This window comes from Pipistrellus hanaki (assembly GCF_964339955.1).
Source record: "Pipistrellus hanaki genome assembly, chromosome: 3".
NCBI lineage: Eukaryota > Metazoa > Chordata > Mammalia > Chiroptera > Vespertilionidae > Pipistrellus > Pipistrellus hanaki.
Window position 1 is genome coordinate 5903750 of NC_140505.1, and position 26445 is coordinate 5930194.

The 26445-nt window shown below is 45.2% G+C and overlaps 2 protein-coding genes across 2 annotated transcripts in view; both read left to right on the forward strand.

Annotated features, from left to right (window-relative positions):
- The window catches only part of LOC311618694 (teneurin-3), a gene marked incomplete at its 3' end in the record, with an annotated part of 452876 nt that extends 433571 nt beyond the window's left edge, over window positions 1-19305 (forward strand). Inside the window, exons 13-15 of the mRNA XM_084876249.1 lie at window positions 7508-7534; window positions 10104-10250; window positions 19085-19305. Coding sequence (XP_084732375.1) covers window positions 7508-7534; window positions 10104-10250; window positions 19085-19305 — 395 coding nt within the window. The remainder of the gene's footprint in view (window positions 1-7507; window positions 7535-10103; window positions 10251-19084) is intronic.
- Window positions 19306-19527: 222 nt separating this feature from the next.
- CDKN2AIP (CDKN2A interacting protein) lies at window positions 19528-22482 on the forward strand. The gene is made up of 2 exons (XM_084880308.1): window positions 19528-19671; window positions 20377-22482. The coding sequence occupies exons 1-2, from the start codon at window positions 19557-19559 to the stop codon at window positions 21720-21722; spliced, it is 1461 nt and encodes a 486-aa protein (XP_084736434.1). The 5' UTR covers window positions 19528-19556; the 3' UTR covers window positions 21723-22482.
- The last annotated feature ends 3963 nt before the right edge of the window (window positions 22483-26445 follow it).

The window sequence follows — 26445 nt, forward strand, 5'->3', positions numbered from 1 at the left end:
CTTGGACTGGGGGGCTGGCACTTGGGGGGTGCACTGAGGAGACCAGGCGAGCCGCAGTTTGCTGACCAGGGCCCTAGTGGGGTAAAGAAAAAGGCAGCCTCTGCATGTGGTTCCAGGTCAGGGTGGAGGAAGTGTGCCACGATTTCAAGGACTGTGCTGATTCCCTCCCACAGGGCACATCAGAATCCTCTCAGTGGTGGAATGGACCTCTGTTTTTTTCTTCAATATGAAGTTGAAAATTGCCTCTTTTCATCTTAAAACAGTCTCTCCCTTACACACACACACACACACACACACACACACGCCGCCTATTTTGGAAATACAAGTTAGGTTATGGTATTAGTCCATGCAAAAGCTACAGCTCCTCTGCCCGTTCACATCTAACATCCTCTCTGCTCCCATCCAGGGTGAGGAGAGCCAGTCTCTATTGCCCCTCCTCACAACGGGGTGCTGGCCCGCTCTGTCCTCTCTGAGCGCCTCCCTGAAGCCGGAGAGCAGCTGTCTGGAACCTGGCTACTCTTTCTGGAGCTGAACAGACATGTGGCTTGGATAAATCAAGCAGCAGTCAGAGCAGGTCCATAAATATGAGTCCTTTGCCAGCTGCGTTTCCATTAAGCCCTGTTGGTTGAATGAGATGAGGAAATAATGTGTTGGTGGGGAATCTACCACCTCCCAATGTAACACAGTGTGTTCCTTTAACAGCAGAGCCCCATCCACCAAATGAGTTCTCAGGGTAATCTACATTGCAAATGAGCCGATTTGCATGAGAACTATGCCTACTTCTGATTTGTCAACACCTCTTTTTGTGTTGTTTTTTTAAAGTCTTCAACATTAATCCTGGGTGGGTAAAACCATCTGCTTGCCCAGCTCGCCTGCGGCTCCATCACTTAACGCAGGAGACAGGTTACAGCTGCTTAATTGTCACGGCGCCGAACGATTATCCTTTCCAGAATTAATATTTACAGATGCACGCGTGGAAAGCATGTGCTTCAACATACGTGATCTAATTGTGCGTTAACGGCATTAGGTGTTCATTCATCAGCCCCTACATCACATGTGTCAAACACAAGGCCCGCGGGCCAAATCCAGCCCGCCAGGCCTTGCAATGTGGCCCGCACCGCGCTGTCATCACTGCACTCCGCTGTCAGTTTATGACATTGTCAGTTTATGACTGTTCAGTAAACCAATCGGCCCGCGATTTAGGCTGGATTTTAGATTTTGGCCCCTTCTCTGATTGAGTTCGACACCCCTACCCTACATGGACAAGGAAGTGCCAAGTAGTGCTTCCTACAGACACGCCAACTCTCGGCTTTTCGGACGAGTCCCCATAGTGGTGGCCGGGCCTGGGAGCGATCCAGCCAAACACATGGCTGGGCGTGTGCCACGGGGATCACCCTGCCGCTGCACAGAGAACAGTGTCTCAGGGGCAACAGCACAGCCCCTACCCCTTCCTGCCGGGTGCATTCCCCCTGAACTGGGGTCCGTGTGGGTGCCTGGGAACAGCCCAATGGGCAGTCCTGGCTGCACGTACCGGCATGGCACCCACTGGAAGTGCCACTAGCTACCGAGAAAGCGACTCTGAGCAGGGCGCAGGTTTCCTTCTGGTTTAGGAATGATCTCTCTCTCTCTCTCTCTCTCACACACACACACACACACACACACACACCCTCCTGCTGCGAAATTTAGCCATTTGCATCCCATCGCTTCTGGTCAGAACATTCCAGAACAAACATGTTTCAGCAGAAGGGCAATATAAGGACAGAACTACACACGTAACATGTGAAGTGTTGGTGTCTGAGTTGGGAAGCAGTTACTGTAAAGGTGACTGTGGTTCTAAGTTTAGGGGCAGATGAAGTGACGGTGGACACAGAGGTGTGCACTTCCTGAGGAAGGATTGGTGCACGTGCCCAATGGGATGACAAAGGAGGGGACACAAATGATATAGGAACACGTTGTGATGTGCTCCTTTCTTAATTAAAGTTTTGTTTTTAATTTTTCAATTACCGTTTACATCCAGTATTATTGTGCATGGCTTCCTAGTGGTCAGACAGTCACATACAGTGTCCCCCGATGTATTCCCACTGGCCCCGCTCCTCGTGGTGACGGTGTAATTGCCTCTATTCCCCACGCACTGTACCTTTTTTAATAACTACTGATCCGCACTTCCCCGGCCCTTCACCCCGTGACAGCTCCTTATTCCCCGCCCGAAGCCCATCGCGCTCTGATGGGGAAGAGAGGGGAAGACCAGCGGGGGTATGTGAGAGAGGGGATGAGAAAAGGGAGCTGTCCCACTGTGGGCGCTGGCTGGGTCACCCAAACCAGGTTCCCAGGAAAGCCGTGTGCCTGAGGAGGCGGAGCAGGCGGGGTTCACCGGCCTGACGGGCAGAGAGCCCCTCCCGGCCCAGGGAGCCCTCTCTGGCAGCGCCAGGCTCCTTGGCTTAAGGCCAGCTCCCTCCCTTGCTTCCGAGCCTCTTAAAAGAGTCCAGCTATGTAGGGTTTGCAGCTTTCCCAACTTCCTTAGTTGACACGATAAATTCATGGTACCTGATAGTTACTGAGTGTTTACTATGAGCCCAGACACAAAGCAGAATTTATCTGCTTATCCTATCTCCCTGAATGCGTCCAATAGCCTGCGCAGGTGGCATTATTAGAACTCCAGGGAGGGAACCAGGCTCAGCGAGGAAGTAACGGAACCGGAGCCCAACCCACATGAACCATTCCCAAGCCCATACTCTTAAGCACCAGACCCTGCCGCCTCCCACAGCACTTTGCAGCTGTTCAGTGTGTGTGTGTGTGTGTGTGTGTGTGTGTGTGTGTGTAGCGGATTCGGTGATGTTTAAATTTTCCCTGTGATAAAGAGAAAGTAAAATCTGTGTTTCTGTCACCAAGAGATTGGATTGTCATAGGAGTGGATGCATTAATAATGATGTCGATGATGTCTTAATAATGAGATGTCACTTTTTTATTCAGGAAAGTTTGAACTATAACTGATAACAGGACACATAGTTGGAAAAATAACAATTATAACAACAGAAACGGATTCCAGGAAAATCCACTTATACTGTGAAGGATTTAAGAAAGTGTAAAGTAGTTATTGAAAACTCGACATAGCACCTTCTAAAATTTAAATTTCCTTCTAGCTTTTTTTCATCAGCTGAAATAAATAGACCAAGTGCTGTGTACAGACATCAGCCGTGGAAAACAGGAAGTGGGCAGAGGACTGTAGAGCAAGTCTCAGCTCATGAAAAGGGCTCAGGAGAGCTTAGTGCCCCGATACAGTGCCCAACATCTGGGCACTCCCACCCATGAATAAAGAAAAATTACTCTCTCTGTGACTCACCTTTAAAAGAGCCATTATTGGAGTTTCCCAAATAAATTAGTCTATCAGAGGTGAGTTCAAAGGATGTTCAGTGTTGTTCCTTATTTTCCCTGATGTCTTCAAGAAAACTAGCAAAAGGAAGCCCTCAGTATATTTTACATACTTACGCATCTTCATTTTACACATTTTTCTTAAATATAAATTTTATGAAAACACAAAAATAGTGATGAGTAGTGAGAAATTCTACTCATTGACATTGACCTAATCAGCATAGCATTTGTATGGTTTCCTGCCATTAGACTTACTAATACTGCTCAGTGACGAGTTCACTAGTTGTCATAACCAAGTTCATTGGATCAAAATGCCAAAGACCCAAATATTCATTTAGTCTGAAAAGTATTTGTTTAACTTTTGCTTATTAGCCTTAAGAACTCTCTCAGATAGTTTCATTCCCAAATCAGAGTGCTGAGATAGATCTGATTTTCTTTTTAGTCCAGTATAGTGGTCGGCAAACTCATTAGTCAACAGAGCCAAATATCAACAGCACAACGATTGACATTTCTTTGGAGAGCCAAATTTTTTAAACTTAAACTTCTTCTAACGCCACTTCTTCAAAATAGACTTGCCCAGGCCGTGGTATTTTGTGGCTACACTGAAGGGGCCAAAGAGCCTCATGTGGCTCGCGAGCTGTAGTTTGCCAACCACGGGTCTAGGAAGTCCTAGACTAACTCACTAAATGTGACTTTGCTTATGACTTTGAATTCAAATAAGAAGTAAAAATTTAGCCCTTGCCGGCGTGGCTCCACTGGTTGAGGATCATTCTGTCACCAGTGAGATTCCTGGGCACATGCCCGTGATGTGGGCTCTATCCCCAGTAGGGCGTGCCCATGCTGGAAACAGCAGGTCTCTTTCTCTCTCTCTCTCTCTCTTTCAAATCAGCCCCCACCTTCCTCTCCCTCTAAAATCAATACAAACATTTTTTGAAAGGAAGTAAAAATCTAACGGAGACATGGGTTACTAACATGTTTACGTGTGTGGTCCAACATAACAAATCACGACATGTGCAAAGACTGCCACAAAGCTCCTGTATCGCACAGCGAGCAGTGGTCCTCTCTGCCCACAGGCGTGCACACACCGCCTCCGCAGTGTGCCGGCAGGCCCCATGTGTCCCCGTTACTCCCATCATGTAGGTGCGGCCCACAGCCAGGCGTGACATTCTGAACGGGAGGAAGCTCCCAAACAGGGTTCTACCGCTGTCTGTCCAGAGCTCTGTCGCTTACAATGGCACTTTGCAGCACTGCTGACTTCACAAAACGTGGTTCATCTCAGAGCACCATTCCCCTAGAAGGCAGATACTTCAGGGCTGACTTCACGAAGGAAAAATATTATTTCATTGTTTTGGAAACGTCTCCGTATAAATCACGTTCCCGGCTGAGGTGCGGTGTTTCGCTCGGGTGGGTGAGTGTAAGAAGTGAGGCGCTTGTACAAGTAAATTTTACACCAAATTTCCGAGCTATAAAAGAATGAAACCTGCAAACTTTCAAAAACAGTTTCTTGGAAGCAGGTTTTCAAAAGTGTTGTCAATGTCAAATTTCTGTGACATGTGACACATGAACACACAGACTGTTTTTTCTCCACTGGCCCAGGCTCACGAGTTGTTAGAATTCAAATGAATGGACTCTCCTACATGGGATAAAATATTTGCAATGTTTTGTCCTAATTTTAGAATGAGGCTTCTATAGAGAGAGAGAAAAAACACTAAATTGCGTAAATTGTCTTATGATGTTCAAAATTATGTCAAGGTCATAATCCTTTATGACAGGGTAATCAGTAATAAACAGTGCAGGGCGTGCCAACAAAGGGGCATCAAATCAAAGGGGATGCCGCCCGCATGCCGATGTAGACAGCTGCTGATGGGAGTACATAGGTTTAACATGCACGTATGTTCAGACGGTAGCTTTCCTGTCATTCTACAGGAACTGGCATGTGAATAACCTGAGGATGATACCTACGTATGGCTTAGTGAGATACTCATGCAAATTCTTTTTAAAGTCTGTATTACAAGGTATTTAGAAACACACACTGCACTTTTATTTTAGAAATAAAAATGTGTCCTGGACTCCCAGGCTGTTCCGTCGTCACCACAGTGGAGAATATGTCTGTATTTTATGCTGCGCATCTCTGACTGGATTATCCTCCTTCTAAGTTGGGCCTCTGAGATCTTCTTGTTGAGCTGAGGCTGAGAGAGATCTTTAGCATTCTGAATGTCGTACTATTTGCCTGTGTCTAGGCCAGTGATTGGCAAGTCACCAGCCACATGTGGCTCTTTGGCCCCTTGAGTGTGGCTCTTCCACAAAATACCATGTGCAGGTGCCCACGTCCAGTGCGATTGGAACTTCGTGGCCCATGCACAGAAGCCGGTTTTCAGCCCGGGCGAGTCTATTTTAAAGAAATGGCCCTAACACCGAGCCACACTCAAAGGCCCGAGAGCCCCATGTGGCTCGTGAGCCGCAGTTTGCCGACCACTGATGTAGGCCAGTGGTCGGCAAACTCATTCGTCAACAGAGCCAAATATCAACAGGACAACAATTGACATTTCTTTGGAGAGCCACATTTTTTAACCTTAAACTTCTTCTAACGCCACTTCTTCAACATAGACTCGCCCAGGCCGTGGTATTTTTTGGGAGAGCCACACTCAAGGGGCCAAAGAGCCGCCTGTGGCTCACAAGCTGCAGTTTGCCGACCACGGGGCTAGGCCATCCCCAGGAGTCAGTGCAGTGGCCGTGGCCTATACTGCACCATTGGATAGGCTCTCACCACGCACACTGCCGAGTGGCTATGGCTCTCCTTCAGCATCCTTCACTCCGGTGGCAATGTAATGTGCACGTCAGCATCGGGCAGGCATCTCCGTGTTTAAAGACACTGTAGTATCTTCCCGATTATCGTGCCTCATGGCTTCTTACAGCACGCCGGGCTTTTCTGACCGTTCCCTGCCGTGGCTTAAAAAGGGTGTTTGTGTTGTTGCAACGATCATTTTTTAACCGTTACCTGAGCCTCATATGCCGACCTCTCCCTTCACCGTCTTTGTTATTTAGATTAGAACCAGGCATTTGTGGTCTTGTGGAAGTGCGACTCTTCAAGGCCAAGTTGTGGTGGTGCTTTGCCCTCTTTCTTAGTTTTAAACTCTCCGTCTCCTCATTGTCGCCGCTGATGTAAAATGCATGTGCCAAACCTTGCTCTCGTTAGCTCAGTACATGTATTTTCTCATGGCCCATGTTTAACTTTTTGCAAAACTCGTGCTACTTCTTTTTCCTATTTAAAGTGTTCAGCACATTTTGACCTTCTGTATATTTTAAATGTATTTTTCTCATTTCAGCCTCACTTTTGCTGTTCTCTAGGCTCCGTGACAAACTTGCCCTTACCACTGTTTTTGCCATCCACAGTTCTGCATAATGGATTCTGTTCGCTCAAGTAATGGGATTAATTAGATGAGAAATAATGTATTCCTGCTTTAAAACTGCTAATCCCGGCCAGAGTCCATTGCGTTCCTCATTTTGGTTGTGTTAACTGGAGTGGGCCTGGTGTGAAAGCAAAAGGCTGACTCTCCAACTACGATCGGCGTTATTAATTCTTACGAACTGGGAATCTCCTCAGAAATCCTGCCCCATCCAAATCGGGATTTTAAGGGAGCTTCTAGGGGCTCTAGCAGATTACATGAACGCCAGCTCAGAGCCGCAGACACGGTCCCTCTCCGGCTGTGGTCGCGCCCTCCCCCTGTGGAACCCTTGTGCAACTACTCTGTTCTTTTAAAACACAGAAGTCTTTTCTCAAATCCCCCCTTCCCCCCCAAAAAAAAAAAATTAAGTTTGATTATTTGTAGATCTCATCGTTATAAATTTCCAAAATTCTCCAGCACTGAAGAAGGGGGGGGGGGGGGGCGCGTGTTCTGAGTGGCCTGGGAAAGGGGTGGTCGCTGACCTGCACATGCTGCTTGCAAAAGCCGTGCCTGTGCGGGCTTATACATGAATCGGTTGTATTTTGAGAAGCTCCGAGGTGCATCTGTCATGTGATGTGAGTCTGGTGTCAGCCGCAGCGACTCGATTTGCATGTAAATTCTGAAAATTTCCTCATCCCATGTGACCCTTCTGAAATGTCTATCTGTTCTTTTCTCCCTTTTGATTCCTCCAGCTCACTATTTGGATAAGATAGTTAAAGGTACTGTATGCTTGCTCTTTGTTCACGCTTCTCCATATCTATCTATAGAACCATGTATCCGATTGCGCTAGCCATGAAAATAGGTTGGTTTTCATGCATAGTATTTTTTGTGAATTATGAGCGAGGCTTAATGATGTGAAGTGCCTTGAGTTTTCAGTAGTGAGACTTAAATGTCTGTGTCTCATTTTTATAATTTTGGGTTATCATGGATTTCATTCCTACGTGAAAGGCCTTCACCGGAATCCAAAACAAAAAAACAACTGAAGATAACGGTGCATTTGCTGTTTTCTGTCTCCTTATTATCTTTTGTTTCTGTGTTAAGATTTTCATTATTGGAAATCCAGCTAATGAGCTTTAAATCCTAAATTAAAGTTCGCAACGGCCCACTCTCTTATCGCAGAAAAAGAAATTGCCAATCTAGAGATTTTGGTTAACATATGTTGAGAGGAATCCCATTTATACTTACATGAAAACTTCTTTGGCTTTTTCTAAATGTTTCAAAATACATGCGGTATCCTAATCTGCTTTGTTATTCCCTTAAAAACTCTAAAATATCGTGGGTTCTATAAAAATAGAGAGTGACACCGCTGAGCAGAAAACAGCAGATTCTCATGTCTTCAGTTATGGTAGAAATAGGTGAAAGCCATTCTCCCCCCCAAAGAGAAAATTCCCTCTCCCTTTCTCCGCAGATTACCTATTTCCTAATCCGTGTTCGTGCTTTTCATTAGAATATGAAAAGACTCATGGCAATATCCAGGCTTCATATAATAACCTCGTCACACCCAGTCAGCGCTGCACTTCAGCCTTCCTTTCCCTTTAAAAAAATAAAAAACACAAAACTAACTCAAAAAGGCATCTGTAAAGAAAGTTCGCCTCTTAGGGACTGAATGGTCTAGAAATGCAGGCAACAATTGTCTGAAAGAAAAGAAGCAGCAGAACTCATCTCCTCTTGACCCGATGAGCGATTTTCCCGCGCCCCGCCAGGACTGTCCCGATGGCCTTCTGAAAACGCTAATCTGAGAGGCAGAAGGTCTCTTTGAGACGCCTTGCCATTTCGCACTGGAGGAGGGGAAGCCGCTATAGGAATAATTCTTTTTATACAGACTTAACATAAACATCTTTAAACAGATCACCCCCTCACGTATTGTCCCCAACCCCAGATTCTGTTTTTAAGAAGCTGAATAACAAACCCCAGTTGTTAGACCAAACATTTTTTACTGCCTATTTTATACCAATTTATGCCTATTTTATACCAAATTATAAATAATTCTGTCCAAAGAGGTCTGACGTATCCCCAGTGACCCTCCCCGTGTCTGAGCATTCAGATCCTTGTTTCTGTCAGTGTCATGTCAAACTCATAGCTCCAAACCCAGGGCCTCCCTGGGGGTCATCCTCATGAGCAGACCACGGGGGCCGCATGCCAGAGACCATCGTCAGGAAGTTGGCAAAAACAAAAAAAATGGTTTTTTTTTATTTTTATTTTTTGATGTCATGTTAGACTGAAACAATGATAGCTTCTGGATATACTAAATTATTTTAATCGTTTCCCACATTTTCCCTCCTTGCCCATAAAAGCAGACAAGATAGGATATAAAGGTAACCGCCCACAAGCCTTAGGGAGATTGTCACCAGACATCACTCCGCGCTCTGTCTTGAAGCACGTCACTACCGTGTTTTTGTTGAGTCTCTCGGTGTTTCCTTGTGGTCCTTCCTGGTATTTCATTTCGTCCGTCCTCGGTACTCAGATCTGCACCAGCTACCACATTGAGTTGGAAATCCTGTCGGTCCTGTCCCATCCGTATGCAGCCTGAACCCCGATGTTTGTTAGACTAGACGCTGAGCTGCTTCCACCTCCCGGGCTTTGCTTCTCCTGTGACGAGGAATGTGTACTCTGGGCATAAAGTATAGTCACTGACCCTGGCCTATACTTTGTGCAGCGAACCGGACGCACTGTAATTCCACATGAATACACGGCAACTCTGGGGCCAGATAAAATGAACACCCTCGTTCTGGCATCATCGCGCAGAGCCTCCCTGTGCCCGCTTTCGTGCTGTTGAATTGAGAGGGGAATTTTTTTTAAAGCAACAAGGCACTCTCAGAAAGTACGTCCAACCTAAGGAGTGGCCAGTATCTGTTCACAACAGATGCAAAAAAATCTAGGCCCGAGGAGGGGGGGGAACGGGGGGGGGGGGGGGTCCAAAATTGTCTTGCAGAGATGCTTTTGCATGCCATGCAATCAGCCCATCGGCCTTGTTGCTTTGCCAAAGGGGGGAGGGGGGAAAGGAAGTTGATTTTGTCTGGCCTGCAGCTACTCAGTGGGCCGTTGCATCTATATCTCGGCCCTGCCCAGGTAAGTGGTGTCTCGGGGTCAGGCCAATCAAAAGATGCCACTGGGACGAGGATGAGAGTCCGTGGACGAGGTTGCTGTTCCTATCCGTGTGCAATTACAGTCTCTGTGCTGTTGACCGAGGCCTGTTCCCACTCAGTGTCCCTTATCTGTGTGTCCGGGGCGCGGAAACCCCCCATGCTCAACCCCCGCGCCTCTCCTTCTTCTCCGTCTCTCTGACAGAGGGCTGCCCCGGGCTCTGCAACAGCAACGGCAGGTGCACGCTGGACCAGAACGGCTGGCACTGCGTCTGCCAGCCCGGCTGGCGCGGAGCGGGCTGCGACGTGGCCATGGAGACCCTCTGCACGGACAGCAAGGACAACGAAGGAGGTAGGGGGCGCGGAGCCGGAGGGCACGGGGTGCGGAGCACGGGCGTAGAAGGTGCGATGGCGAGTGCATAGCTACCTGTCTCCCCCACCCCAAAAACCAGGTCCCGGCAGATTGGATTGATGGCAGGATGTGCGAGGACTGAGGGGTCTGTCTGCTCTTTCCCCTGAGCCGGTTACCTCGGGGAAAGGGCAGGGTCGCCAGGTGCTGTGCACCGTGCCGGTCTCCACCCCTTTCGGAATCCCCGGTGACGGTGGGCCTCGCCACGGCGTTCAGGGCCCTGGAACGGGCTCTGAGCAGTATTTTCACAGCAACAGCCCGGAAGACGCAGGTCTTCCCAGGATCCTCGGTTGCAAGTCGTGGGTGACACGGGAAGCGGGGGCAAGAAGCAGTCCTCTGGGGTTGCACCTGCTGTCTTTTACCCTCCCTATCCTCCTTCTTACCCTCCCTGCCCTCCCTCTTACCCTCCCTGTCCTCCCTGTCTCTTAACCTCCCTGTCCTCCCTGGCTCTAACCCTCCCTGTTCTCCCAGATAACGGAACACAGAGGGGCCCTCGGAGTCCCGGAGCATGACAGTATATTCCTGGGAGAGGTGATTTGGGGGGTCTGGGGGTACTGAGTTACTACTGGATCCTCCTTCAGGGGAGAGAGCAGGGTGGTCTGAGCCTGTGACTCTCCTCGGAATGTGGAGCACGGTCAGCCCCTCCTAGGAAAGGTGAGCCCATGTTCTGCGCTCACAAGCAGAGGACCCCAGAGCTCCCTGATCATTGATGAGGAGCACGGGGCTTTCCGCACTTTTTGAGTGAGCTGGAGAAGGGGAGGGAACTCGGGCCACGCAGGCTGGCACCAGAAGCCCCCCCTCCCCCTCATTTTGCACCCACTGCCGTTAGCTGCCTCCTCGGGCTTCGAAAGTAGAAATGGACCGTGCGGAGGACCTCTTCAGAAGCCGGCCTCCTTGTCACACGTGGCTCGCCGTGAGAGACTCTGCACTGGGAGGAGGTTTGGCATAATGGTCGTGCACGGAGAGGACATTCTCGTTGTCAATGATTGACCACCGTCAGCAACTCAGTGTGCATCTCTCTCCTCCAGTGAACTTCCATGCGTAGCTGTGTTTTTATTTTTTTTAATATATTTTTATTGATTTTTTTACAGAGAGGAAGGGAGAGGGATAGAGAGCCAGAAACATGGATGAGAGAGAAACATCGACCAGCTGCCTCCTGCACGCCTCCTACCCGCGGGATGTGCCCGCAACCAAGGTACATGCCCTTGACCGGAATCGAACCTGGGACCTTCCAGTCCACAGACGGACGCTCTATCCACTGAGCCAAACCGGCCTCGGCCGTAGCTGTGTTTTTAAACTTAAATGGGATAGGGAATCCAAAATGGATTCTGCCAACGAGTATACCCAAGAGGATTTTGTCATGCCAATGCCTGTAGGCGTCTCTTATTCTTTTAATAGAAATATGGGTACACTAGTTAACGTTACCACTACTACATTAGAAACAACTTAGTTGACCCTAGCCGGGTAGCTCAGTTGATTGAGCTACACCCGGAGGTTGCAATTGTAATTCCTTGTCAAGGCACATACCTAGGTTGGGGCATGTATGGGAGGCAACTGACAATTCATTCTCTCTCTCTCTCTCTCTCTCTCATCAACAAAAATATCCTAGCATGAGGATTAAAGGGGAAAAATAATAATTCAATAGCTTCTTTTTGCTGTTAGTATAGAGAGAGATCTGTAGTGAATCTGTATATTTCTCTGTCTGTGGCATCTGCATATAAATCTTTTTGTAAATGTACAAATATTTCTCTTGGACAGATTTTTAGAAGTGAAATTGCTGGGTCAAGGGGTTTTTTAATTTTTAATTTCAATAGCTGCTGCCAAATTGCCTTGTAAGTGGCTTTCACACTCTCCACTTCATCAGCATGAGCGTGTTTATGTCCCCTGTTCCTGCTCTGCCCATAAACAAAGCCATCCAGAAAAATGAAAAATATGAATTTTGTCTGACAGCTCAAAACAGCTCCATTTTTATTGTTTTAATTTGCATTTCCCTAATTGCTAGTTAGATTGATGATCTTTATATACATTTCTTGACCATTTGTATTCCTTCTTTTGCTAATTGCTTATTTATTTCTCTTGCCCATTTTGTTCTGTTGAGTTGCTTAACTTTTCTTTTTTCATTTTCGTTTATTTAGCTTATTAACTCTTTGTTAGGCATGTTACAGATATTTAATCCCAGGTTTTGGTTTATCTTTTAACTCTGTTTATCGTGTCCTTTGTCATGCAAAAGTGTTCACTTCATATGAGATAAATTTTTATAACATTTATCTTTTTGTTGACGAATTCTGAATTTTAAGTCTTCATAAATAAGGACTTTCCCTTTGTAAAATGATAGTCTTTCATATAATTTATTCTAATGTTTTTATAGTTGTGTGGATTGCTTAATGTCCACTTAATCAAGAATATCTTTAAAATATGTTTTTTATTTATTTGAGAGGGAGAGAGAGAGAAAGAGAAAGAGAAAGAGAAAGAGAGAGAGAGAGAGAGAGAGAGAGACATAGATTGGCTGCCTTCCTGCATGCCCCCACCTTGGGATAGAGCCCACAACCCAAATACATGCCAGGGAATCGAACTGGTGACCTTTTAGTGCATGGGATGGCACTCAACCAACTGAGCATTTAAAAATACCTATTTAGTAAAAGCAAAGCCAAGGAGTGGCATCGTTCCTGAAAGTAGGGTAAAGGTGATAAGGGCAAAGCAGTCGGTGTTTCTGATGTGCTTTTCAGACATTGTTCTGACTTGTTCAGGTCTCACAATCCTTAGGAACTAAAGTCACTCTTTTCTTCATTCAGCAAATATATTGTACCCCGGCTTGGGCCACGTGATGCTGAGGATACAGCAGTGAACTTACTAGATTATCCTTCTCGGAGCTTCCTGAGGCCACTGAGCTGAGTGTGGAAGGGTGCGGGGTGGGGAGTGAGAGCAGGTTCGGGCAGAGGAAATAATGATCATGAAAGGTCTTGTACGCTGCGTTCAGGAGTTCTCGCTACTCAGAAGGAGGCGGGGACCGAGGAAAGGAAGGCTTTCAGCTAAAGAAATGGAGTAATGGGATCTGATTTGATTACCCTAACTACGGCATAGAGAATGCATACTTAGGACAAGACTGGCACCTGAGAAACCTAGCTGGTGTTGAGATGTTGTCAGAAGGTGGCCCCTGTGGCCTGAAGGGTAATTTCAGTGAAATGGAAAGAAGTACACTGATTCAAAAGATGTCTGGGGTGAAGAAAAGAATTGGTCGTTATGTGCAGAGAAAAAGGAAGAGAAATGATGCTATGTAGAGACACGGGATGGGTGGCTGGTGGACCCGCCCGCTGATGCGGGCAGTCAGAAGAAGAGCAGATCGCCTATGTGGTGTTTTAGGCATGTTACGTGTTTGGTGCCTGGGTGCTATCTGAGTGGAAAACCCTAGGCGGCAGCTGTGGAAATGGAGCTCAGGAGAATGATCAGCCTGGAGGCATCAGCATGGGACACAGAGACTAAAATCACCAAGAAAGCCACTAAGACAAACCAGGAAGATACAGAGAATTGAACGTGACGCCAGTTCAGTAGTAAAGAAGTGAATTTCAAGCATGTCACAGGTAGTGACTTAACAGAGTAATGAAAGGTATGCCTCCCTGTCCACTAAAAGTTCCCAAGTCTGCAGATAAAATACTGCACCGGAATTCCTACCATTCCCGCTGGCTGGGCCTGGATAGAGGGTCTTCCAGATATTGTGGGGTGGGGGCTAGGCATTATCTTTTGAGTAAAAGGTGAAGATTCACTAAAAGGAGACTTATGGCTTTTTATTCAGTCAGTATGTGAAGGTTTTGGGAAACCAATGAAAATAGCCAAAGCTGCTTGAAAGAAGAGTGAGAGCCTGGACAGGCAGGTTGAAGCCAGCGTAGAGGGTAACCAGGGAAGACGAGGAGTCAAAAGTTTTAGTAATCTGGCAAAGTGAGCCTTGTTTAAAAAAACAAAAAAATTCAAGAATGATTTGGGGGGAAAAGCACAAGGAAATGCAGCAGGGTAGAAACTTTAAAGCAAGACCAGAGGTTGGCAAACTATGACCGCTAAGCTAAAACCTGGCTTTGTAAATAAAGTTTTGTTGGGACATAGTCACACCCATTCACTTACATGCCTTCTACGGCTGGGCTGCTTTAATGCTTGCTCTAAAGGCAGCTCAAGAGTTGCAACAGAGACTCAATGGCTCACAGAGACTAAAATATGTATTGCCTGGCCCTTAGCAAAATAAGTCCCATCCACTGTTTATTTTTTTTATATATATATTTTATTGATTTTATACAGAGAAGAAGGGACAGAGATAGAGAGTTTGAAACATCGATGAGAGAGAGTCATCGATCAGCTGCCTCTTGCACACCCCCTACTGGGGATATGCCCGCAACCAAGGTACATGCCCCTGACCGGAATCGAACCCGGGACCCTTCAGTCTCCAAGCCGACGCTCTATCCATTGAGCCAAACCGGTCTCGGCCCATCCACTGTTTAAAAGCCCAATGGAAGCCTAAGGAACGACAAGACATGTTTAAAAATGAAAACTGGAGCAACAATATCAAAGACTGAGCCCGACCAGCATGTCTCAGTGGTTGAGCCTCAACCTAGGAACCAGGAGGTCACAGTTCAATTCCCGGTCAGGGCACAGGCCTGGATTGTGGGCTCCATCCCCACTGGGGGATGTGCAGGAGGCAGCTCATCAATGACTCTCTCATCATTGATGGTTCTATCTCTTTCTCCCTCTCCCTACCTCTCCGAGATCACTAAAAATATATTTTTTTTAAAAGGCTGAGTGAAAGCATAAACAATATTATCTACTTTACCTCAAAGTACCGCTTATATCGCAAAGCTTACACTGAAAAGATAAAGGCTCTTAATTGCTATTGATGTTGTTGTTCAGTGCGTCTGAACATTTCTGATTTTCTGGAGATTTTTTTTATGATTCATTCTACTAGCTACGGCTTCTACACCAATATAAATTTAAGCCAGCCTAATATTTTTGAGATTCAGATGGAATCTCAATGATTTTAAGAAGCTATTCCACCAAGACAGTTTAGCCACAATATATGTTTGGGCAAGTGAGTAATCCGCTTAGTGGTACAGAGAGCTCCCAGCCCAAGAAGCACAGACAAAGAAAGAAAAATGTTTCCCCCATTTATGGGGAGCCAGATTCATAGCCATCCTTCATTTGCTTGGGCAAGTTCCTGATAAACCCCCCCACCCCCACCCCCCCCAAAAAAAATAACAAGCAGTGTGTCCCTGCATCTTGGCTGCTGAGAAGGAGATTCCTTCTCTGATCGATGTTCGCAGAGGGGCTTGTAAAAATGCATTCCCAGCGGATTCGTTCAGAAGGTGTCGATCTCATGCAGTTTTATGGCCGGCGGACGGCATGCCAGATGTACATGTGCTTTTTATAAACTAAGGAAGATCAATGGCTGGATCCGAGCCCTCCTCCTTGGTCACTCACTGAGCCATCCAGCACCTGCAGGAAGCCACGATGGGAGTGTGGTGGGGGAAAAGAGAGCGGGGAACGGGTAAACCTTCATTTATCAGAATAATGGGCATACAGCATAATACAGTACGTGGAAGTACTTTAGTGACTAGCTTCTACTCATGTTGAAGAATGAATGTAAGGGGAGACCTGCAGGAATATTAAGAGAGGTTTGCGTTAAATAGCTCTCCCGTGCCAAATGCATTCTAAATCCATCGAGTTTTTTTTTTTTTTTTTTTTTTTGGGGGGGGGGAGTTTGCTGTTTTTTTAATGTTTTTTTTGAAGTCAGTAGTGATATTGGGCAATGGTTCAGCAGTTGACTGCTTTAAAATCTGAATCGCAATAACGGTGTTCCTATTCCTTTGAAAGAGATGGAGCGGAAATGGCACTGTTAGAATATATCTTCATGAAAAACAAGCCTGTCGCACAGTGTCATCTTTCTTCCACTAGAAATATGGAGAAATATTTAGACATTTCTCATTTCCGTGGCCTTTTGGCTAAGAAAGTAATATTTCGATGAATTCATCTTAAGTTTCAAAGTTCAGTTTCATTTGAATTTATTAAGACATGATTTTATTTCCCCCCCCCCCCCCCCAGAAGGACTAATACGCAGTGTCAGAAGATTAGCGACACATTTTTAGGTGTATAACAGGCATCTACATGAACACCTATCGCAAGGAAGCAGTAGGTCGTAAGATCTGACCATGTTCTCATGTGTATGGAAATCGTGGTCATACACAAATTAAAATATTAGTGGAAAGGTAGTCCAGCACCATCACTGTGACTCAGGTACTCGCCCCGTAAGCTTTCCCTTCGAACACAAGGACAGCCATGAGAGAGACGTGGTTTCTGCCTCCTGATGAACTAAGTCCTGTGATCACTGTGTCCTGGTGAACTAAGTCCTTCCAGTTTCGAGTGCCAGAAAGCCCTGAATTCAGGCAGCAGAGGGAGAAGGGAAGGCTTTGCTGCTGGGACTGAAGACCCCAGGAGGCCAGGTCAGGTGCAGCTCACCCCAAAGATGCCCTGGGACCTGCCCCTTGTCCCCTCCAGCTCCTGGCTCTGCGTCCTCTGGGATGGCTGGTTCCCAGGTAACAGCAGCTCCACAGCTGGCAGCTCCAGGGCTCTCTTCGCAGGTCGCTCCTGAAATTCACTCCTGTTACACCAGCGAGGTCACGTGTCCATTCCTGATGCAGACATGCAGGGCTGTGCGCCTGGACTGAGGCGGGGAGGGACGGGGACCCATTGAGAGTTTAGAGCTATTGCCCACAGACGGGGAAATGGGTGTCAGGGGAAATCACAAGGGCCCCTACTGTCTTCCTCAGGCGGGCAGAGCACACTGAGCGAGGACCCCCTTCTCCGCTTCTCACCTCTCGTGCTGCTGTTCACGTACTTCTAGATGCGCAGCACAATTCATGTAGTCTGTTTCCTGTTGTCTCAACTTGCTGTCAAATAACGAAGGGCACGCTTATGTTCTGCTAGAGGCCATGTGCATGGGTTCATGCACCAGTGGGGTCCTGCAGCCTGGCCTGCGAGGATTGGGCCAAAACTGGCTCTCCAACATCCCCTGAGGGATCACGGATTGCGAGAAGGTGCAGGCCAGGCCAAGGGACCCACCGATGTATGATCGGGGCCGGGAAGGGACCACGGGAGGGCTCCAGGGTGTGTCCGCCCATCTCTCCCAGTCCCGATTGGCCAGACCCAGCAGCAAGCTAACCTACTAGTCGGAGCATCTTCCCCCTAGTGGTCAGTGCACATAATAGTGAATGGTCAAATGAACAGTTGGACATTTAGCATACTAGGCTTTTATTATTTAGGATTAATAAGTGTAGCATAAAGCAAAAAAAATAAAAAAGAAGGAAGGAAGGAAGGAAGGAAGGAAGGAAGGAAGGAAGGAAGGAAGGAAATGGCTAGTGTATTGTGGGTTTTTTTTTAATAAGTTATTTTTTTAAAAAAATACTTGTATAATTAAAATATATAAGTCAACTAGATACTTTCAACTGATTTGCCATAATAGAGTCACACCAAGACCTGATACATGTGTTTGAAGATTTTAAAACTATTTTATCCGTCCTCCCAATAGTGATTAAAGTCTTCAAAAACCAATGCTTTTTATTAATCTAGAAGACTGAGAAATGTAATTGGCAGGCAGGTGAAAACTTAGGTACCAACTGGTCAGTGAAAAATGAACTTAGCCCGGCCGGGCTTAATGGTTGAGCGTTGACCTATGAGCCAGAGGTCACAGTTCGGTTCCCAGTCCAGGCCTGTGCCCTGGTTGCAAGCTCGATCCCCCGTGTGGGGCGTGCAGCAGCCTTAGCACTAACGGGTTGGTGGATACGTTTCGAACAAAATGCTTACATGAACACTGAGTGTGGCTTCCTGGAGAAGGCACAGGCAAAGCCTGTCCATGGCTGTGTGATGCCGCCATCGCCATTTTTTTAAAAATACATTTTATTTAATTTTTTAGAGAGGAAGGGAGATGAATAGAGAGTAGAAACATTAATGAGAGAGAAACACTGATCAGCTGCCTCCTGCACACCTTCCACTGGGGATGTGCCCGCAACCAAGGTACATGCCCTTGACCAGAATTGAACCTGGGACCCTTCAGTCTGCAGGCCGACACTCTATCCAGTGAGCCAAACCAGTCAGGGCACCATCGCTATTTTTGTGATAGTGTCTCATTGTTTCCGATAGGCAGCATCTTTACATTTGCCACATTTTAAATTAATATCTCCATTGTGGGGAGGCATACCCGGGGCCCAGGCTCCTATTTAAAGTCTGAGAGACGCCTTCATTGTATTTGGAGCATGCCTTTACCTCCCTTGGGAGAGCAGGAGCTCCGGGAGGTGTGGGCTGGCCTCATCTCGGTGGTGTTGGTTTGCACAGGCTTCATCCCACAGACCGCGTTTCCTGGGCCTCTCCCAACTTAGAACGGCGCCCGTGGAGGCCCGTGCCCTCGCCGCACACGGTGTGGTACCTCTCTGAAGGACAGAGGCCGGAGCGATGGCACAGAGCTAGTCCATATTGCTTCACCTGCTCAGAGACTGTTCTCATCGGTCCTTTTTTATGTCTTGCTCAGAATCAACATGTTCTTCTCAGCCGTCTCCAATCTAAACATTTACTCTCAACAAGAGCAGCTGCGAGGGTCGTGTTTGTATTCCATGGGTTCCAGAGGGTGGACCTCCCGGGAATGACCAGATTTGGGGGACACAGCGTGGGATGGGAAGACCAGCCAACAGCCAGAGCGCTCTCCACACCTCGGCGTGGGCAGAGTCCTCACCGCTCCCCTCTCTCCGCAGATGGCCTCACCGACTGCATGGACCCCGACTGCTGCCTGCAGAGCTCCTGCCAGAGCCAGCCGTACTGCCGCGGCCGGCCCGACCCGCAGGACGTCATCAGCCAGAGCCCGCAGTCCCCGTCCCAGCAGGCGGCCAAGTCCTTCTACGAGCGCATCGGCTTCCTCACCGGCGCCGACAGCACCCACGTCATCCCCGGCGAGAGCCCCTTCAACAAGAGGTGAGAGGCCCTCTTCGATCGGCTCCCGGTGAGCAGGCCCGGGTTCCTGGTGAGCCGGCACGGGTTCCCGGTGAGCTGACACGGGATCCCGGTGAGCTGACATGGGTTCCCGGTGAGCTGACACGGGATCCTGGTGAGCTGACACAGGTTCCCGGTGAGCTGACACGGGATCCTGGTGAGCTGGCATGGTTCCCGGTGAGCTGACATGGGATCCTGGTGAGCTTTTCCTTCTTTTTCAGGTACCCCCAAAAAGTTATGGATAAAATACTTAGTATGGCTGAAGGCATCAAAGTGACCGATGCTCCAATCCATACCACCCGAGACGAACTGGTTGCCAAGGTGAAGAAAAGAGGGATATCAAGTAGCAATGGTTAGCAGATCATAGATGTGAACATACATAGGAGTTTAGAATATAAGTTTGATGTCGTTAGTAATAGTTACTGCTTTTTAACGGCCTGGAATTTCTGTAATGTTAAGTGAAATGTCAAGACTGAATTGTGTGTCTGTGTTTTTAGGCTCTGAATTTGATAGTGTTCCTTTAACTGCTTTGAGGTTTTGAAGTGCCAAATGTCTTTGTTGTTGATTTTTTGATATTAGAAATGAATGATGCTCTTGAAGAAATTAATGAAGTTATTTCACATGTTTTGTTTATTTTTAAATTAAGGGACCAGGGAAGGCTGCCCTTTTTTTCTTTCTTTTTTTATTTTTATTTATTTATTTTTTTATTATTGATTGTAGAGAGAGAAAGGGGGGAGAGAGAGAAACATCCATTGGTTGCTGTTCAGATCACATGCACCCTGACTGGGATTGAACCTGCAGCCTGAGATGTGCCCTGACCGGGAATCAAACCAGCCACCTTTTGATGTCCTGGATGAAGCTCCACCCAACTAAACTACACTGGCCAAGGCTGTTCCACCCGTTTTAGAGAAACTACTGGTTCTAAAATATATTTGCCTTGTGCCTTTATTTTAATGAGTATCTATCTTCTGTATTTTTAGCTGCTGTATATGAGGTGGACTAGTCACATATCTGTTTTTCTTTCTTTTTTTTTTTCTTCTTTTTTTCTTTTTTTTAGAAGGGGTAGAAGAGCCAACGAAAAAACGAGTTCTGGAAGGAAATACCAATTCTGCAGTTGAGCAAGATAATGCAAAGATTTCTGCCAAAACAGAACATGCATCAGCTCAGCAGGAAAACAACTCGGTGTGTGCGGGGTCATCTACCAAACCAGAGAGTGGTGGGACCTCCACCCGGAGCTTTGGCACCTCCGATCAGAGTAGCTCCACCAGTGACGGCGATCAGCCTGCTTCCAGCCAGAGCAGCGGCTCCTCTCAGGTCACAGCAGCAGGGGCTGGCAAGGCTTCTGAGGCAGAAGCCCCAGATAAACACAGCTCGGCAGCATCGATCGTTTCTTCGTTGTTGAAATCCAGTGTGAATAGTCATGTGACCCAGTCCACTGATTCCAGTCAACAAAGTGGATCCCCTAAAAAGAGTGCTTTGGAAGGCTCTTCGGTCTCGGCTTCCCCGAGCCTCTCGGAGGTTGAGGTGCCACTGTTGGGCTCCTCAGGAAGCGCAGAAGTAGAGTTGCCACTGTTGTCTTCTAAGCCTAGTCCAGAGACAGCTTCAAGTGGGTTAACTTCCAAAACCTGCTCAGAGGCGAATGTTTCCCCACCGGTTTCTAAGAGCAGTTCTTCCTCAGGCACATCCTTACTGACGCCCAAGAACAGCACACCAGTAAATACATCAATGCTGACTTCCAAAAGCACTTCGCAGGTAGCTGCATCGATACTAGCGGCTAAGAGCAGCCCCCAGGCCAGCGGATCTCTGGCTTCCAAAAGCACTTCCTTAGCAGGTGTGTCCCAGCTGGCTTCCAATAGTAGTTCTCAGACTAGCACATCCCAGTTGCCTTCTAAAAGTGCTTCCCAGTCAAGTGAGAGTGCTGTCAGGTTCTCTTACTGCAAGTTAACCAATGAAGATGTGAAACAGAAGCAGCCCTTTTTCAACAGACTGTACAAAACGGTGGCGTGGAAGTTGGTGGCCGTGGGTGGCTTTAGTCCCAGTGTGAATCACGGCGAGCTCTTAAACGCGGCCATTGAGGCTCTGAAAGCAACCCTGGATGTGTTTTTCGTCCCGCTGAAAGAACTGGCGGATCTGCCGCAAAGTAAGAGCTCCCAAGAAAGCATTGTTTGTGAGTTGAGATGCAAGTCTGTGTATTTGGGCACTGGCTGTGGAAAAAGCAAAGAAAATGCAAAAGCGGTTGCATCCAGAGAAGCATTAAAGGTGTTTCTCAAGAAAAAGGTGGTGGTCAGAATATGTAAAAGGAAGTACAAAGGCAGTGAAATAGAAGACCTAGTGCTCCTTGATGAAGAATCAAGGCCTGTAAACTTACCTCCAGCATTAAAACACCCTCAAGAATTACTATAATATGTGCAAAGTGTCACCGCATACAGTATCTGGTATTGGAAGAGAAAAACTGACTTTTGTATCATATAAACAGGCTTTCACAAATTTTGTATTGCTTTTTTCCAGTTTTGCAGAAAATTTACATTCTAGTTCTCTTCACACAGTAAAAGTTGTAAATAACTTATGGATGACAGTACACATTAAAAGATATGCATTAACAGCATACCAGTATGCTGTTTTATTTGCTGAGGGAAATACTGTCTTCTGTTTTTAATGATGCATTAGGTACGGTGTGTAGTTCTGTAGAGTCTTAAAACTTTTGTACTGCTTTTGATTTGGTGAAATTACATTAAGTTGTCTACCATGCTTTTTTTTTTTTTTTCCTAGTGGACATCAAGAAAAGGGGACCATAGTATTTGAAAGTCTGAAGCTTAAGGTTTTAAGAATGTTGCCCAGAATGTTGAATGTGTCTGTTAAATAATAAAAGAAAAAATAGTTGCCTCAGACTATTTTTATGAGAAGTTGTAAGCATTTTTTAGATATAAAGCAGTATAAAGTACTTAAGGTTATTTTATTCTGAGGTTGTTTAAAATTCATGATTTTGACCACTGCAGATTCTTTAAGTGGGTTAATAATTTATGTTTTGAGGTAAAAATACAATTTACACTTTTTCTTAAGACAAATGTGGGTTTCTATATTAAACATATTTTGTGACTACTGCTATTAACAGATTGATTTGTTTAGATATTAAATGCTTTAAGCTATTTTACCTTTTCAAGAAGTTGTGTTTTTTTTCCCCTTAAGTCAGAGCTAATTCCTACAAATAAGCTTCCTGCTATTAGTCATTGTAAATTGCAACCAAGTAGTTTTTCAAGTTGATATGCAACTTTATGAATAGAGAAGGTATGTTGGCAAATCTAGAACTGGATGATCTTTTGTTTACAAATCTTAATACTGGAAGAATAGAGAGTGTGCTCAGCTCTTTAATGAGCTTGCTCAATTGACATACCTTTGTTAGTAATGAAATGGAATCCTGTTTTTGTGTCTGGGTGATTCTAATTGTGTTATTCCATTGTGATACATTGTTTCATTTTTCTTCAGTGGCCCAAGATGTCTTAATCATCTTTGTGGCTTTTCTTCTGGCTTTTGAGATACTGCAAGTTGAGCAGTAATAGTGATAATGTAAGAGGAAAATCAAGAAATGACCTTGCTCATGCCAGTAATATTAGAATAGGTAAACAGAACATTAGCACAACTTAAATATTCTAGAAATAATAGATAAGGATACTTTATGAACTTGAAATAATCATGGGTTGTGAGAAGCAATTACATGAATGAGTAGAAGCACTTCTAATTACCTCGCTTTCCTTAGTCTTGGAATGTGTATTTTATGGGACGATTGTCAGAAAAATGAGCCAAATATTACAAAGAATACATTTCTATAATGTATCTAGGTAGTTTGGTAAATTCCTAAATTGGCTTGTTTCAAGTTAACATAAAGGTTATTGAAAATATTTTAAATTCTAGTAACCTATTGATATGGTAGAATTGGAGGGAGCTGCTCAGTGTAAAAACAAAATGCTGTTTAATTTTTAAACATGTACTTGCTATAAACTTAGTAAAGCTTCAGTCCCTTGAAAATTTTTAAAGAATTCGTGATTTAAGAAAAATGCATACTTTATAATTCTTTAATAGTATAGTGCAGAAGAAAGCAAACTTGGGAATCTCTTACTGAGAATCTGGGCTCCCTCTGGGACCTGAGCCTTTAAACGTCATCTGTAAAGTAGGACTAATAGCTGCCACAGAGAGCATGGAAGATTTAAGCAAGATAATATATTGAAAGTGCCCACTGTAATGCAATATTCCTTAGTTTATTAACTGCTTAGACATGTGTTCTGATTTCCTCATAGCCTTATGAGTAGCTGTGCTCATTTAGCCCATTTTTCAGATGAAGAGACTGAAAAAAGTAATTTGGTCAAAGATTGATTTCACACCCCTATCTGATTCCAGACCCCAAGCTTTTACATGATGTTGTATTGCTTACCTTCTCCAAATTGTAAAGTTCTTGAAAATCCCCCTCAGACTGATTTTCAGCTAGTTAGTTGTTAGTGACCACATCTTCAAAGCTTCAGTCCCTTGAAATGAGTCACATCAGTAGCTCTTTATTAATGCTTCTCCTTAGTACTTGCCTGTCTTAAATATTCTCGATTAGAAAATTATTCCTTATGGGTGCAGTTGAAGTTTGTTTTTAAAAATCCTAAAATTGCAATCAGGTTTAGTGAGTAAAATAGGTTATTAAGATAAGAAACAATTAGACAAGACAATGTCCTGAGATTAATTTTTCTTAACATTGTTAAAATCAGATTTTTTTTTTTTTAATGGTCAAGTTAGAAAGTTGGGCCCTAGCTGGTTTGGCTCAGTGGATAGAGCATCAGCCTGCAGACAGAAGGGTCCCAGGTTCGATTCCGGTCAAGGGCACGGCCTGGGTTTTGGGCTTGATCTCCAGTAGGAGGTGTGCAGGAGGCAGCTGATCAATGATTCATTAATGTTTCTGTCTCTTCCCCTCTGAAGTCAATAAAAATATATTTTTTACCAAGTTAGAAAGTTGACTTTGAAGAATGGTGGTGTGGTGAGTTTTTAACCCAAATTCTTGGGGGCTGCTGGTGCTGCCATGGGCTGCAATAACTGTCATAAGGCTATATCTTCCCTACTTCCCATTCTCAATTCCTGCAGCACCGCTTTGGACTATGAGCAGGAGTGGGGTTAGCAACTAGGAGGCCCAGCTTCCTTCTGCAACAGGTATTAAGAGTGGATGTAAAAGGAAATTCATCTGTTTACTACAAAATGAAACTAACCTATTTTTAAATAATATGCCCTATTAGAATTTATAATTAGTAGGTCAGGCTTAAGGGACCATTACATAAATTAACACTAAAAGCTACCATTCATTTTTAATTGTGAAATACGGGAGTCCATGAGGTGCATTATATGTTTAATCCAATAATTATTGAATGTCCATATAGCATTTACATAGGTCAAAGAACCGAACTATCAGCAATTCAAGAACTTGCCTGTGAACAGCTACTGTTAATTGAATACCCACAATATGTTGATGTTTTGCATGCGTTAGGCTTCCCAAAGCCTGTCGGGTGGGTTGGTATTGGTCGTGTGTTACAAATGAGGGGACTGATGACGGTTATGAATTGTTTCCCTCAGTTCACAGAACATGTAAATGTTGAAAAGAGGATGAACAATGACTTGGTTCTAATTTGGGGCACCGAATGTAAACACCAGTGAGACATGCTGTCCCGGATTTGTTTCCTATGTTGCAGAAAATAAGTATAATTTACCCAGGAAATTTGGAAAATTTTTATTTAAATCAGGAAACTTCTAAAGGAGTAACTACTCAAATATGTATCTGAAATAATCATTGCAAAATATTTCCTAGACAGTCTACTTGTAGAATGCAAAGGAACAATTTACCGAGGCAATGATACAGTCAAAGGTGTAATCAATAGTTGGAACAGATAATCCTCATTGCTCTTCACCATTTGCTTTTTAAGTACTTTCCTATGCTAACTAAGGAAGACATGGTTCACGTGAAGTCAAAACTAATAGAAGTGCATGGAGGCGTTAACCACACTTAATGAGGGATTTAGTTATCACACATAACCTGCAGTTTGGAAATCAATATGGGGTAAAGCATGTGCACTTTTCTGTACTCGGGTTTCAAAACTTTGAGTAAATGCAGTTAACGAGAAATACAATATAAGTAAAATAATACCATTTTGAAATTATTCCTTTCCCCTGTAATTCACATTTGTCAGCAGGCATTTCCTATTATGACTCACATAGGAAAAGAGAAGGATAATGTGACGACAGAAGTCCCCACCAGAGCTAGGGAGGAAGTGAAAGGCACTCATTCCGGCTGGGAGATGGTGAGACGTGTAAGGGGAAGCAGGCATTTGAGACGGTGGGTCCTGACTTACTCTACAACGTGAACTTCACTTGTGTCCAAATGGCGTCGGTGGGAGTACTGACAGTTTTCACTGAATGAGCCTCCCTGGCTTACCCCAACTATACTGATAAAGAATGCATCACTCTGTAGGAGCTTCCAAGAGAAAAAGGAAGAGGCTTGAGTAAGAAATGCCAAAGGCATCAGGAACTTAAATACAGAGCCATTGAGTTGCACAACACCAGGGGGCACCATTCACATGAAATGTGATATTATTTGATACAATGGATAATGTCTCTTGGGGTTTGGGAATCCCTGCAATTGCCATATGAGTAAACTTAGGAGAAAAATCTTACTTTTCAAAAGTAATTTGAGCCCAGCCAGCGTGGCTCAGTGGTTGAGCGTTGACCTATGTATGAACCAGGAGGTCACAGTTTTATTCCTGGTCAGGGCACAGGCCCAGTTTGCAGGCTCAATCCCTAGTGGGGGGTCATTCAGAAAGTGGCTGATTAATGATTCATTGATATTTCTATATCTCCCTCTCCCTCTCTGAAATCAAAGTACACATTTTAAAGTAATTTGAATTAAATATTGGTTCTGTGAAGCATGGATAGCATATAAATTCTAACAAAATTCTGGGAGGTAGCATATGCTAAAGGTATTAATGCTGGGGGCACTATAAATGCTCAATAACAAATTACTTTTTCCAACATTCTATATAGGGAATTATTTTAAGACAGTAGCCTAAAATAAAATTATATCAAATGAAGTAAGGCTGCTTGGGTTAGG